Source organism: Danio aesculapii, chromosome 23 (genome assembly GCF_903798145.1).
Source record: "Danio aesculapii chromosome 23, fDanAes4.1, whole genome shotgun sequence".
In the NCBI taxonomy this organism is placed as follows: domain Eukaryota; kingdom Metazoa; phylum Chordata; class Actinopteri; order Cypriniformes; family Danionidae; genus Danio; species Danio aesculapii.
In genome coordinates, this window is record NC_079457.1 from 3,019,198 (window position 1) to 3,033,650 (window position 14,453).

The 14,453-nt window shown below is 36.4% G+C and overlaps 1 protein-coding gene across 1 annotated transcript in view; it reads right to left on the reverse strand.

Moving 5' to 3' along the window:
- The window catches only part of rnf150b (ring finger protein 150b), a 20,895-nt gene extending 6,991 nt beyond the window's left edge, over positions 1-13,904 (reverse strand). The window contains exons 1-3 of the mRNA XM_056449858.1: positions 13,172-13,904; positions 3,122-3,372; positions 201-272 (exon numbers count right to left, since the gene is read on the reverse strand). Of these exons, the coding sequence (XP_056305833.1) occupies positions 201-272; positions 3,122-3,372; positions 13,172-13,622 (774 nt within the window). The 5' untranslated portion in view covers positions 13,623-13,904. The remainder of the gene's footprint in view (positions 1-200; positions 273-3,121; positions 3,373-13,171) is intronic.
- Between the last annotated feature and the right edge of the window lie 549 nt (positions 13,905-14,453).

Genomic DNA, 14,453 nt, shown 5'->3' on the forward strand with positions numbered 1-14,453 from the left:
GTGGCAAAAAATGGTCTTAAAATGACATTACTATGGCTTAACCACAATATATTTTGATGCAATATATCCTACAACAAAAAATAGATATCATAATAGGCCTACTCATTTACATTCACTGCTTCAAGTGGACTATATTGGTGGACTAAGGATATAGGGAGTGATTTGGGATTCAGCATTAGTGTGTATTGTAGTCTGCTCACCTGGTCTCCTTTCCTGATGGTGCGCACCTGTAATTGGCTGATGGCCTTTTTGGCAGCATCTCCCAGCCTCCTCTAGCCAATCAGAGAAGAGAACAGTGTTAATAAAGCTCTGCTGGGATAATGACAGACTGAGAGCTGTAATGAAGGGTTCTGTTGGCGTTTCTGTGATGAAAGACACTCTTCATGGCCTGTAATCATGTCTGAGCGTCTCGGTTAAACATACACAAACATGCAGAAACAGCAGTGCGGAGGAGCGAAAGAATGTGGACTGGTCTTATAAGCACCAGGATTTTGATGGTATAATTGCAAAGTATTTTTATTGCTATTGCAATGAAAAAATCTTGCTGTTCTTCTTTCATACACAGTTTTACTACAAAAATCCAAGACTTTTCCAGGACTTTCAGGTCAATTTTCATGACCTAATGTTTCATGCCTACATATATGTGGTAAATCATAAGAAACGTGGAAATTTATTACAGCATATCATAAAGCACGCAATAGTTTCAGTTCATTTTTCTATCTGTGTAAAATAAATGATGTTTACACAGTGATCGTATACTCTTCCCTGTTGACCTACCCCTGACCTAAAACATGTATTGCGATTCGTTCAACATTTCTGCAGGTTTGAATCGTCACATATTTTAATCGATCTTCATCTGACTCACGATGAATCATTACATCCCTTTTATTTTAAACGAATTATCTCCACATATATAGTCATTCAGGCAACGCAGTGGTGCAGTAGGTAGTGCTGTCGCCTCACAGCAAGAATGTCGCTGGTTCGAGCCTCGGCTGAGTCAGTTGGCATTTCTGTGTGGAGTTTGCATGTTCTCCCTGCGTTCGCGTGGGTTTCCTCCGGGTGCTCCGGTTTCCCCCACAGTCCAAAGACATGTGGTACAGGTTAATTGGGTAGGCTAAATTGTCCGTAGTGTATGTGTGTATGAATGTTTATGTGTTTCCCAGTGATGGGTTGCAGCTGGAAGGGCATCCGCTGCATAAAACAGATGCTGGATGAGTTGGTGGTTCATTCCACAGTGGCGACCCCAGATTAATAAAGGGACTAAGCCGAAAAGAAAATGAATGAATGAATGAATATAGTCATTCAGAGCTAAAACACATAACTACCACATAATTCACGGTTTATCAGGGTCATACACATATTTACTACTAAAATTCTTTGATTTTTTTTTCATGATTTTCAGGTAAATATTCATGACCCAAAGTTTCATGTAATGTCTGTGTATTTATGGTAAATAATTTGAAAAAACAAATGCAGTCAAATGTGTTACAGAATATCGTAAAATGACAATCTATGTACTTTATTTTTATATTTATGCTAAATTTATTTATATAATGCCTACACAACACTGTTAGGAAAAATAATGCGAGAGAATGTGATTGGCCGAGAACAGAAAATAAGACAACTATCCCTTCCCTTAATCAACATTCAAAAATAACTATAATAAGCTAAATATATTCACACCAGTCTGTCCAGGTCAGTGTGCTCACCAGACAGCTATAAATACTTGGAAAACTTTACAATTAAGCCACTTTGGTAAATAAAGTTATTAAATAAAACTTCTCTTAAAATTTTAATGAGATGGATTGTTGGTGATTGGTTGCTGGGCAGATTGGGGTAACTTTACATGGACATAGGAAAACTAAGACCTGTTTAAATTATTAAAGACCTAAAACACAATATTTCACTGCATTTAAGACTTTTTAAGGCCTAAAACTTTGTTTTTGAAATTTAGTTAAGACACTTTACAACTTGAAGACCCCCTGGATATTCTGGAGTAAATGATGAGGCAAAGTGCATTAATTAAAGCCACACCCCTACTTAATATGAGGCTCGTTTGAGATGGCCGAAATCTGCGCAGAACTGATCACCAGTGATCACCGCAAGATGCATGCCGGTTAGAAACGTGTCTGAGTTGCCTTTGCCTCGCTCTGATGTCACGCTGACTTGCGCCAAAAGACTCGGGTACCTCAGATTGAGCAGTCGGCAGCAGTTGCTCTCCAAAGACTGCGCTCACCAAAAGCATGATGGGAAATGACTGGCTGACGACAGCTGAATGCTTATTGGATGAGACTGACAAACTACACTTTAATCTCTATCTTGATTTTACTAAGGTTTATACCTGGCTTTGTTAAATACCTTTTTTGTATTTTCATTGATAATTAAAGTCATAAAGAGCATTACATATGCTTATTTAATTAGAATCACTGGCACAACCCTTCCTACACTTCAAGAACTGTACTCTTCCAGAGTGAGTAAAAGGGCTCGCAAAATCACTCTGGACCCCTCACACCCAGCACACTACCTGTTCGAACTGTTACCGTCTGGTCGGCGCTTCAGAGCACCAAGCACAAAAACAGCCAGACACAGGAAAAGTTTCTTTCCTCAGGCTGTCTACCTTATGAACAGTTAAATATTCCCCTACTGTGCAATAAATATGTGCAATACTTTCTCATACGCACTTGTACACAGCACCTTATATCAATATACAATGCAATACTTTCTACATTCGCACTTGTACACAGCACCTTATAACCTGTATATTTATAACAATCTGTACACACAACTCAACATCCAGGTTTCTTCACTAACCGCATCTGTTTAATGTTCATCATTTTTATTTTTCATATTTATTTTGTGTTGTCACTTGTCACTTTATGTACACTGGAAGCTTCTGTAGCCAAAACAAATTCCTTGTGTGTGTGAAGCACACTTGGCAATAAAACCGATTCTGATTCGGATTCTGAAGTGACTTCTCTTACTGCAGCCGCCTGCTCTCGTCTACAATGCAGTCAAGGCGAGGCGCACCTCAAACGAGCCTAATCTGTTTCAGTTGGAAATGCATCATCATACTGAAATAAAAGCCTGGAGCAACTTCAGTTCCAGCAGAATGTTAGCATACCTGGTTGCGGTCTCTGGCGTTGGCGTATCTGAACCTCTGGATGTAGTAGAAGACGAGCCAGGCCAGCGAGATGATCATGAGGATGATGAAGGAGATGGAGACGAACACCACTGAGGTGCGGCTCACGTACTTCTGCAGGTTTCGTGTGCCGATAGTGATGTGCATGTGGACCGTGATGTTCCTCTCCATCAGCAGCACCAGCTCTCGGCCCTTGGGCTCCGGGATCATGATGGCCACCACGTCACTGATGCCTGAAACACAGTAAACATTCATTCATTCAATCTCCTTTGGCTTAGTCACTTATTTTTCATGGGTCACCACAACGGAATGAACCGCCAACTATTCCAGCATATTTTACACAGCGGATTCCCAGTCGCAGCCCAGTACTGGGAAACACCCATACACACTTTCATTCACACACTAAGGCCAATTTTGTTTAGCCAATTCACTTATAGCGCATGTCTTTGGACTGTGGGGGAAATCGGAGCACACAGTAAATATCAAGAAGATTTCACTGCGTCGGAAAAAAAGAGAGGACCTAAAAAAGACAGACGACAAATCTAGCTATTGCTTGAGATGGTGTTATTAGACGAAGGTTTAAAACACTTTTTAAGATATAAAATACAACATTTTATTTAACACATTATTTATTTACGTTTTACTTACATATCAGCAGCACTGGCTATATTCATGGCTAAATCTACACTAAAATATGCAATATATAGCATGCAAACATATCGGTTTATTAATAAACATTCATTGTACAAAAAAACATACAAAAAACAACATAACTGAAAAGAGCCCTCTACAATCTCTTAGTTTGATTGATGATAAATAATCTAAAAATCCTCTAAAAGACACCTATTATTTTTAAATTATTAAATTTAAAATACAAAAATGCTATTTCACATTTAGAATTATAATAACATGAAATATTAAAATGCTGCTTTACTTTAAAAATGATTATATTAATAATATAAAAATGTTGTTTTACTTTTAAAATTTGTACTTTTAATAAAATGAAATGTTACTTTTAGAATTATTCAAAATACTAAAATGAATTTTTCAAAATACTTTTATTTATTAAAATACTTTATTGCTTATAATAATAAACACTTTTATTTATTAAAATACTTTATTGCTTATAATAATAAACACTTTTATTTATTAAAATACTTTATTGCTTATAATAATAAACACTTTTATTTATTAAAATACTTTATTGCTTATAATAATAAACACTTTTATTTATTAAAATACTTTATTGCTTATAATAATAAACACTTTTATTTATTAAAATACTTTATTGCTTATAATAATAAACACTTTTATTTATTAAAATACTTTATTGCTTATAATAATAAACACTTTTATTTATTAAAATACTTTATTGCTTATAATAATAAACACTTTTATTTATTAAAATACTTTATTGCTTATAATAATAAACACTTTTATTTATTAAAATACTTTATTGCTTATAATAATAAACACTTTTATTTATTAAAATACTTTATTGCTTACAATAATAAACACTTTTATTTATTAATTATTCACAATAGTTTTAAATTTATTCAAAATATTAAAATGTTGTTTTGCCTTTTAAGTAATTACATTTAAAATACACTGTTTTTATTTCACATTTTTAATTATTTCATAAGATACTAAAATGTTACTGTACTTTTAAAATAATTATGTAGCAAATATTAAATTGTTGCTTTACTTTCAAAATTGTTACATTTAATATACTGAAATGTTACTTTACTTTCAGAATTATAACATGCATATTATAATAGTAAATATTATTTTATTATTTCTTTAATACCATTTCGGTTTTTATTCAAATGATTTATTCGCTTAAATCTTTTCAGTGTAGTTTTGTCATTTCATTGACTCAGTGTTTCTCAAATTTTGTGTTTTTAAATTCAGAGTTATAGCCGTGAACATAACCATGCTTGTTACTTAAAATAAAACAAATGTTTATTGAAATATAAAAGCTTTTTTAATTAGGATTAAAACAAAAATAATGAAAATTAATTTTTAAAAAATGATATGCACGTTAAAAAAATGATAATACTGACAAAAAAAAGAAAAGAAAAACAGAAACTATAAAAACAATAAAATAGACAATAATAAAATATACTATGATAGAAATGAAAAAATAACGACAACTACTATAGTTACTCTGTGATACTGAAATAACTGTTTAAAATATTATTTAATCTATTTTTTATTACAAATTTAGTCATTTATTTCCAAGTAGTTGTTAGTGTTTTAATTTTTCAACTTCAGTAAGCTCCATGCTTTTTATAGCTTAATAAAAAAAGACAGAAAACAGAAAAAAAACACATCAATTTTACAAAACCTACATTTATATTTTTCCATTGAGCTGCCATATGAGTTTCTCATTTAGCTCAGATATTCAAAAATCTAATATTTTTTAAATGAATAAAGACAACATCTGTCTGAACTTGATATGTGCATGTTTGGTATAAAGGGCAACGTTAGTCCATGTTAGGTTATGAGTGATGGGTAATGCATGTTATGAAAGCAAACCTGCAAATATGCCAATGCAAACATTTGGCCAATGCTGTTTTTCCTCTCTGGTGAGTGCATTGTATATCTATACAAAGATGAAAGTGACTGCTGAATAATGCATGGCTATATGTTATGATGAAAGTGAAAGCATGAATGAATGTGATGGTGAATGCTTTGATCACATTTATTCATGCATGTTTAAATTTATTACCAATTCAGCTGACGCACATTCACATTCACTCATCAGGGGTCGCCACAGCCGAATGAACTGCCTACTTATCCAGCGAGTTTTACACAGCAGATGCCCTTTCAGCTGCAACCCAGTAATGGGAAACACTCACACACACTCCAGCCAATTTAGTTTATCCAATTCCTATGGTGCATGTGTTTGGACTGGGGGGAGGGGTGGGGGGTTGTGACCGGAGCACCCAAAGGAAACCCACGGCAACATGGGGAGAACATGCAAACTCCAACACAAATGCCAACTGCATGCACCGCACATGCATAACAATCACGCATACCTAAAAATGCACATAACAAAGCTTATCATATATGCATGCATCAACACATGAAGCCAGATATGCAAGTGGGTTAACCACATATGAATTTACCAAAACAGCAGATATGCAAGAGATGCTTTATCATCACTCATACGGATTTACAGTGCACCCCCCAAAACAAATGGTGTCCATTCAGCAAGATATCAATCACACAGACATGCAGTTCTGCATTCATTATTAAAGATAACCACATATGCATTACCCACCAATACCACATAACCTAATATGGACTGACATTGCACATTAGCCATATATAGTTAAGACAGATGATAAACACATGCTCTTACCAAAACAAACACGCATTCACTATGATGTATAGCCAGAAATGATTATCCTTAAATGGATTTACCCAAAATATAAGCATGCACTGACCATTTAGACATCCTTCACGCATAAATATGCATAAATTAAGCCTTTATCATCATTTGCATTAACCACCATCACTCAAAACCTAATATGGACTCACATTAGGGGTGGGCGGTACACCGGTGTCATAGTCATCACCGGTGTGACATTGCGCCACGACATGGATTTTCTAATACTGTCAATACCGTAATAAATCAATTATGCGCCTTGAACGGCTGCATTTACATCAATAATAGCTAATTCTAAATAATAAGGCATTCAATTTTCTTCAAACGTTCAGTTGTGGTCTGAATACATGTCCTTATACTACAGGGCTCGAAACTGCAACCATTTTGGTCGCATGAGCGCCCGAAATGTAATCTATGCGCCCTCATAATATATTTGGGAGCATTTGTGTGTCTGAATATAATGGTTGTAGTGCAATCTGATTTGATTTTCTCTAAAAACTTGCTGAATCGCTCTACCCTGCCGCTGTATTGGTTCATATTAGCTGTCAGTCACTCAACGCGTCCCGCTGTCAGATAACAGGGAGCTTTTGTTACTGCAGGAAATGCAAACGGCTGAAGAGTGAAAAGTGCACAGGTTTGCAAACCTCACCTAAAGTTATAATAATAATAATGGCGCAGATGACAGCGATCATAACATGAGGTAAATGAGGTAAGTGTTTTCGGAGAAGGTGCCTGAATCTCGATGCGTTGCATTCACCGCGTGTTCAGCGCAAATGTCCGCTAAATATAAAATCTAACACTGTACACATCATCGCCAAAGAAACTCACCTTTACTAAGTTTACACTGAAACTACGACTCATAACAAAGAGCAGTATTGCGCCGGTGGTCATCATGAGAATCCTGCTCTGTCTGCTCATAAATTGGTGCGGCTGACTCGCCTGCTTTATTCCACCAACACAGAGAAATGAAGATCAGCTCATAACGAGACTGAGCATTTACAATGACCCAAACCAAAACTTTTAAAGAGTGATAGAAGTGAGACTTTCTTTTGTCCGTTCTTCCTTGAGATGTATATTATTTTGCTATTGAAAGTAATACCATGATATTATACCGTCACCGTTCAAAAGATGAAAAATACCGTGATATTAATTTTAGGTCATATCGCCCACCTCTAACTCGCATTACCGAATATATGTATACGATAAGACAGATGATGAATGCATTTACCCAAACAAACATGCATTCACCATAATATGTAGTCAGATTTTATTCAGTAATAGCTTTTATCCTTTACAATGCACTTACATATATACACAATATGAATTGGCCAGATGTGCACTTTGGCATGCATTTGCAGTCGTCACATTCCCCATCACTCTTAACCTAATATCATATTGACGTACTGAACAAACACGCATGTGCACTTACAATGCACTTAACAGAAAAAACAGCCATGCCTTGAGCAAATGTAAACATATGCAGTCTAATATAGACTAACATTGCACATTATTAAACATGCATGATAAAAGCACTTACCAAAACAAACATGCATTCACAATAAGCCAGACATTATCCAGCAATGAACCTGATCCGTTACAATGCACTTACCAGAAAAACTAAAAACAAATATGAACTGGCCGGATGCATGCTTTGGTATGCGTCTGCAGTCATGAATTTATCATAGCATGCATCATCCGTTACTCTTAACCTAATATCATATTGACGTACTGTACTAACACATGCACTTGCAATGTACTTACCAGAAAAAAATAGCCATGCCTTGACCAAAATTTAAACATTGCCATACATCTGCTGTCATGCATTTATCATCATGCGCATTACCCATCACTCTTAGCTAATCTTAACCTAACATGAACTGACACTGCACATTACTAAAGATGATAAAAGCACTTACCAAAACAAACATGCATTCACCATATGTATCCAGGAATTATTTAGCAAATCACTTGTATCCTTTACATTGCACATGAAAACCCCAAAACTAATATGCATTGGCATACATTTGCAGCTATGCATTGCATTTTAGCAGCCAATGACTATCAAAGCACGACATTGTTCACAGTCAATTAATCAGAGCTAATGTTGTTTTGAAGTTATATTTACTTGAGGTTTCAGACCAAGCGGCAACCTCCCGCTCTCCCTCAGGAAGCCAATATGGAGGTAGCTGAAACTGCAATTCATCAAAACTCCGCTAGTCCTGGCTCCATAATAGAGTAAATTGCAATTGAGTCCACTGTTAGAATGGCCAACTTTACAGCAGAAAAAAAGGTTTACAGCCTGGTACAAAGAACGATTTTGGGTCATATAGCTATTATTACCCTCCATGACAACTGTGAGGGGGGTGAATTTTTTTATAACTTATCCATTTCCTTTATATTAGGTTATATTAAGTTTGCATAATTAAGGGCGTGGCCACTTGAGTGACAGCTAGGTCTCATTGGCGCCGTCACTTCACCTCAGCTGAATCCGGCAGATTAGCCACTGATCTCAGCATATTCATCATATTTTTGTGTTGTTTTATGTGGCTTTACACAGTCAGCTGCCTTTTGGACTTATTTCCTACAATTATCAGATGATATGGGATGCTGTGTGCATTTAATTGTGCTCACAAACCATTCACGTGGCCTCCGTTTCCCATGTGAGTAAAGTTATATACTTGTATATCACCTCTATAAATGCATTGGTCTTATTTAAGATCATTTATCATTAATATTTTTCTTTAGACCCGTAAAGCACTCCAGAATGTGCCAGATTGATTAGCTGTAGGCTCTAGAACAGTCATCTGAAGCGTTGTCATACAGTGTTATCCTGGAGTTCATCAATAGTCTTGCATTTACTAACACACACTGTATCTGAAGTGTTTGGAAGTAATTCGCATTTTCCTCCTGTTGAAAAACGTCATAAGAACAATGTTTAGTGGCTCAATGTATTACTACAGTGTTTTTAAAAGTCTAATCACTTTATTGATATAGTGCACAGCCAAGCACATGTGGTCAGAACACAAACGAGTCGCAGGTAATAAAGTATCAAGCGTTTCTCCCAAAGTAAAGTCTGTCTGCCAGGTCTAAGCAAAGTGCCAGCAGGTGTCTGTAGCTCCGCTCACTCTCCGTCTCTTTGCCCTTGTTTGGTATCCCGCCGTGGGTGCGATGACGCGCAAACAAAATGGCGACGGTTGGCCGCGCCTACTTGTAGCTTCTTTTGCAGTGTTCAGAAACCTATGGGTGACGTCACGGATGCTACGTCCATATATTTTACAGTCTATGTTTCAGACCCAACATTCAATGTAGTGTAATAAATATAGAGAGCGTGTCGCAAGTTGTCACTAAACAAATGTGCGATTATATAAAACCAAATTTACCTCAATTGCTTTGGCATGCATTTGCAGTCATGTAATTATCATTAGATGCATTGTCCAACACTTATAACCTAATATCATATGAACATACTGTACAAACACACAAGCGTGTACTTATCAGACAAAAAAAAAAACTATGCCTTGACCTGATGTAAAGATTGCCGTACATATGTAGTCACTAGTCATGCATTTATCATCATATGTATTAGCCATCACTCTTAACCTAATAAACACTAACACTGCACATTACCAAACACACATGACAAAGCACTTACCAAAACAAACATGCATTCACTATAATATGTTTTCAGAAATTATTTAGCAATCACTTTTATCCTTTACATTGCACATGAAAAACCCCAAACTAATATGCATTGGCAAATATTTACAGCCATGCATGTAAAATGCATTACCCATCACTATTAACCTAATATAGACTACATTGCATAATACCAAACATGCATGATAAAAGCACTGAGCAAAACAAACATGCATTCACCATAATATGCATCTAGAAATTATTTAGCAATCACTTTTATCCTTTATATTGCACATGAAAAGCCCTAAACTAATATGCATTGTCATATTTTTGCAGCAATGCATTTATCACCATATGCATTACCCATCACTAGGCCCACACAGAATCTGCGCGCGCAGAATTTCGCAGATTTTAAGCCAATCATTAATTCTGTTCATTTACTTGTGTAAATGTGTGTAATATCTATATTTATTCAGTTTCTAAATTAATTACAGTAATATTATTGAGTAATATTAACATGTCCATCTGATTTATCTACAATACAGTTCATACAGTAATATTTTCTGTCTTTTATTAGATATATTATATGAGAGACTTGCTTTGTTTACCAAATAAAGTGAATCTAATTGGATTTGAATTGAATTGAATTTATTTGACAGATTTTAGACAAGCTGTACGAGTATCCCATACATTTTGAAATAAAAATTGTCGAGGATAAAAACACAATAAAGCCCTGGGCTTGTTTCCATTGCGGTCCTCGCTGTTAAATAAAACAAAGTATGGCTTCAAAATACCGATGATGCATAAAACAGACAGTACCTCATACATTTTTAAAACAGGAACAAAATAATTCACAAATACATTCCTTCATTCAATCATTTTTCTTTTCGGCTTAGTCCCTCTATCAATCAGGGATCGCCACAGCGGAACGAACCATCAACTTATCCAACATACGTCCCACGCAGCGAGTGGCCTTCCAGCTACAACCCTTTACACAATCCAGTAACATATAAAATAAAAACATCCTCGTCCACCATGCAAACTAATTATCCTCATCAAACAACCATCTTTTGATTACTTTTTTGAGCCTCCTTAAATCTTTTATTTCCTTGATCGATTTTGGTCATTTGTTCCACATGATTGCACTTGTATAAAAACATGTTTTCCCCCACTAGACTTCTAAATTTAAATAAACAAATATTAAAATCCCAACTCCTAGTACTGTATGAATGCTGTTGCCTCACCATTTGAAAATAGTTCACCAAATAACTAGGAACCACATTATTATTTGCATTTCAAACATTAAATACAAAGTTAAAAAGATATTATTTTTTATTTCACATATTAAGGTTTTAGTTTTGATCCTCCCAAAATAATTCCCCAGAAATCCACAGATTTTTACCAAAATTCTCCACAGAAATAGCATAGATTCCGTCTGGCCCTACCTATTACTCTTAACCTAATATCATATGGACGTACAAACACTTATATGCACTTCCCAGAAAAAACAAAAACAAATATGCAGTCATGCATTCACCATCATATGCATTGTATTGTGTAAAGTTGATTTTATATTTACACATTTGGAATTTCTCCTCAATATTATAATTAGAGAAAAGTATTCATTCTAAATAGCAAATTCATATTAGCAGCCAAAGACTATCATTGTTCAGTCAATTAATCAGAGCTAATGTTGTTTTGAAGTTTTATTTACTTGAGGTTTCAGACCCAACATTCAATGCAGTGTAATAAACATAGAGAGCGTGTCGCAAGTTTTCACTGAACGAATGTGCGAATATAAAACCAAATTTACCTCAATGGCTTTGGCATGCATTTGCAGTCATGTAATTATCATTAGATGCATTGTCCATCACTTATAACCTAATATCATATGAACATACTGTACAAACATGCAGGCGTGCACTTACAATGTGCTAATCAGAAATTAATAATAACTATGCCCTGACCTGATTTGAAGATTGCCATACATATATTCATCCTCACATGTATTACCCATCACTCTTAACCTAATAAAGACTAACAATGCACATTACCAAACACACTTAATCAAAGCACTTTCCAAAACAAACATGCATTCATGTAGCCAGAAATAATGCAATCACTTTACATTGGACATAAAAAAAAACGAATATGCAACGGTATACATTTCCAGTCATGCATGCATCATAACATGCATTACCTGATATACAACCTGATATAGACTAACATTGCACACTACCAAACACATGATAAAAGCACTGACCAAAACAAACATGCATTCACCATAATATAAAGCCAGAAATATCTCAATCAATTTTATCCTTTACATTGCACATGAAAAAATCAAAACTAATGTGCATTGACATACATTTCTAGCCATGCATGTATCATAACATGCATTATCCATAACCTAATATAGACTAACATTGCATAATAGCAAACATGCATTCAGCATAATATGTAGGCAGAAATTATTCAGCAATCCCCTTTTTTACAATGCACTTACCAGAAAAAACAAACAAATATGCATTGACAGATTTGCTGCCATGCATTCATCACCATATGCATTGCCCATCACTCTTAACCCAATATCTCATAGACATACAAACACATGAGTGCACTTACCAGAAAAATAGCCATGCCTTGACCAAATGTAAACATTGCAATACATCTGCTGTCATTCATGTATCACCATATGCATTACCCATCACCCTTAGCCTAATAGTATATGGACATACAAACATTTATAATGCACTCATTAGAAAATAAACAAACAAATATGCAGTCATGCATTTAGCATCATATGCATATGGACGTACACATAGGCGCGTGCACCTTGACCAAATGTAAACATGACATCTGCACTCATGCATTTAGCACCATATGCATTGCACATTACTTATAGAATAATAGCATAAGGACGTGCAAACATAATGCACTTACCACAAAAACAAATATGCATTTAGCATCCTATGGACGTGCACAAACGCGCGTGCACTCACCTTGATGCGGCATGGTGATAGTCTCATTGGGGTTGGAGGAACCCACATTGAATATGACCACGGCTGACGCGTTGTGTCCCACGGCGTGTCTGATTTTATCCTTGTACGTGCAGTTTCCGCGGCTGATGAGCGCGATCCAGGCGCCGTGCGCGCGCGGTGTGAATCTGCCGCTCGGGTCGCACGCGTGTCTGTCGTGCGGCGCGGCGGGCATCGCCAGCACGCCTCTGGCCTCGCGTTTGAGTGAATGCTCCCCGTATCGCCCGCACTCCGTTTTCTCGGTCCGAACCTCGGCCGTGTCCGGATCCACGTATGTGATGTTAACGAACGCCGTGTACCATTCCTCCTTCTCGGCCACCGTAAAGTCCAAACACAGCAGATGAACGAAGCAGAAAGACAGCAGCCAGGTGGACAGAGCCAGACTCCGACACGCCTGGATCACAGACAGCGCCATAGCGGGTTTATTGTTATTGTTATGACGGTTTAACGGCCGCTCGACGCGCGTTCACTCCATATTCTCCGCTTTGTGCGCGTTACGCGGAGCGGCAGCCGTCACTCATGAGTAAACCGTTTGTAAAAACTGAAGGTAAAAGAGTGAATACTTCGATTAATAAACCCTACTGCCTGTTGAGCGTTTGGGTCGGTAAAAACGCGAGCAGGAGCGTCGCGACGGAGCCATGGTGTCGGATGTTTTCGGCCTTCAGCTGTTGGTGATAAAAACACAACGCGAGATCTGCAACAGCGGCCACTAGCGGTGGCATGAGGATCTGCGCATGCGCGATACTCAAGGGAGCGTCGGGAAATGCTCATAAAGACGACGAAGCGTTGAAAAGTTGCCAGGAAAATAAAATTATTCTGTGTTCTGATTCCAATGCAGCATTATTATCAATCCAAGCATTTTCATCTCAAAGCAGACACGACTTAATCATTGAAATATATGAAGTACTGTACAGGCTTAATAAGATTAACATAGTGATTACTTTTATGTGGGTTCCAGCTCAAAAGGAAATGAAATGGCTGATTCACTTGCAAAGGATGCAATGAGGAAGGAGAATGTTATGGAGATGTCATTCAGTAAAAAGGAGATCAAAGTAATAATCAATAATAAAATCAGTATTATTTTCCAGTGACTGTTTGCAGCTGGAAGGGCATCCGCTGTGTAGAACATGTGCTGGATAAGTTGGCGGTTCATTCTGCTGTGGCGACCCCAGATTAATAAAGGGACTAAACTGAAAAGAAAATGTATGAGTGAATGAATGAAAATCAGTATTAAATGGCAAAACAA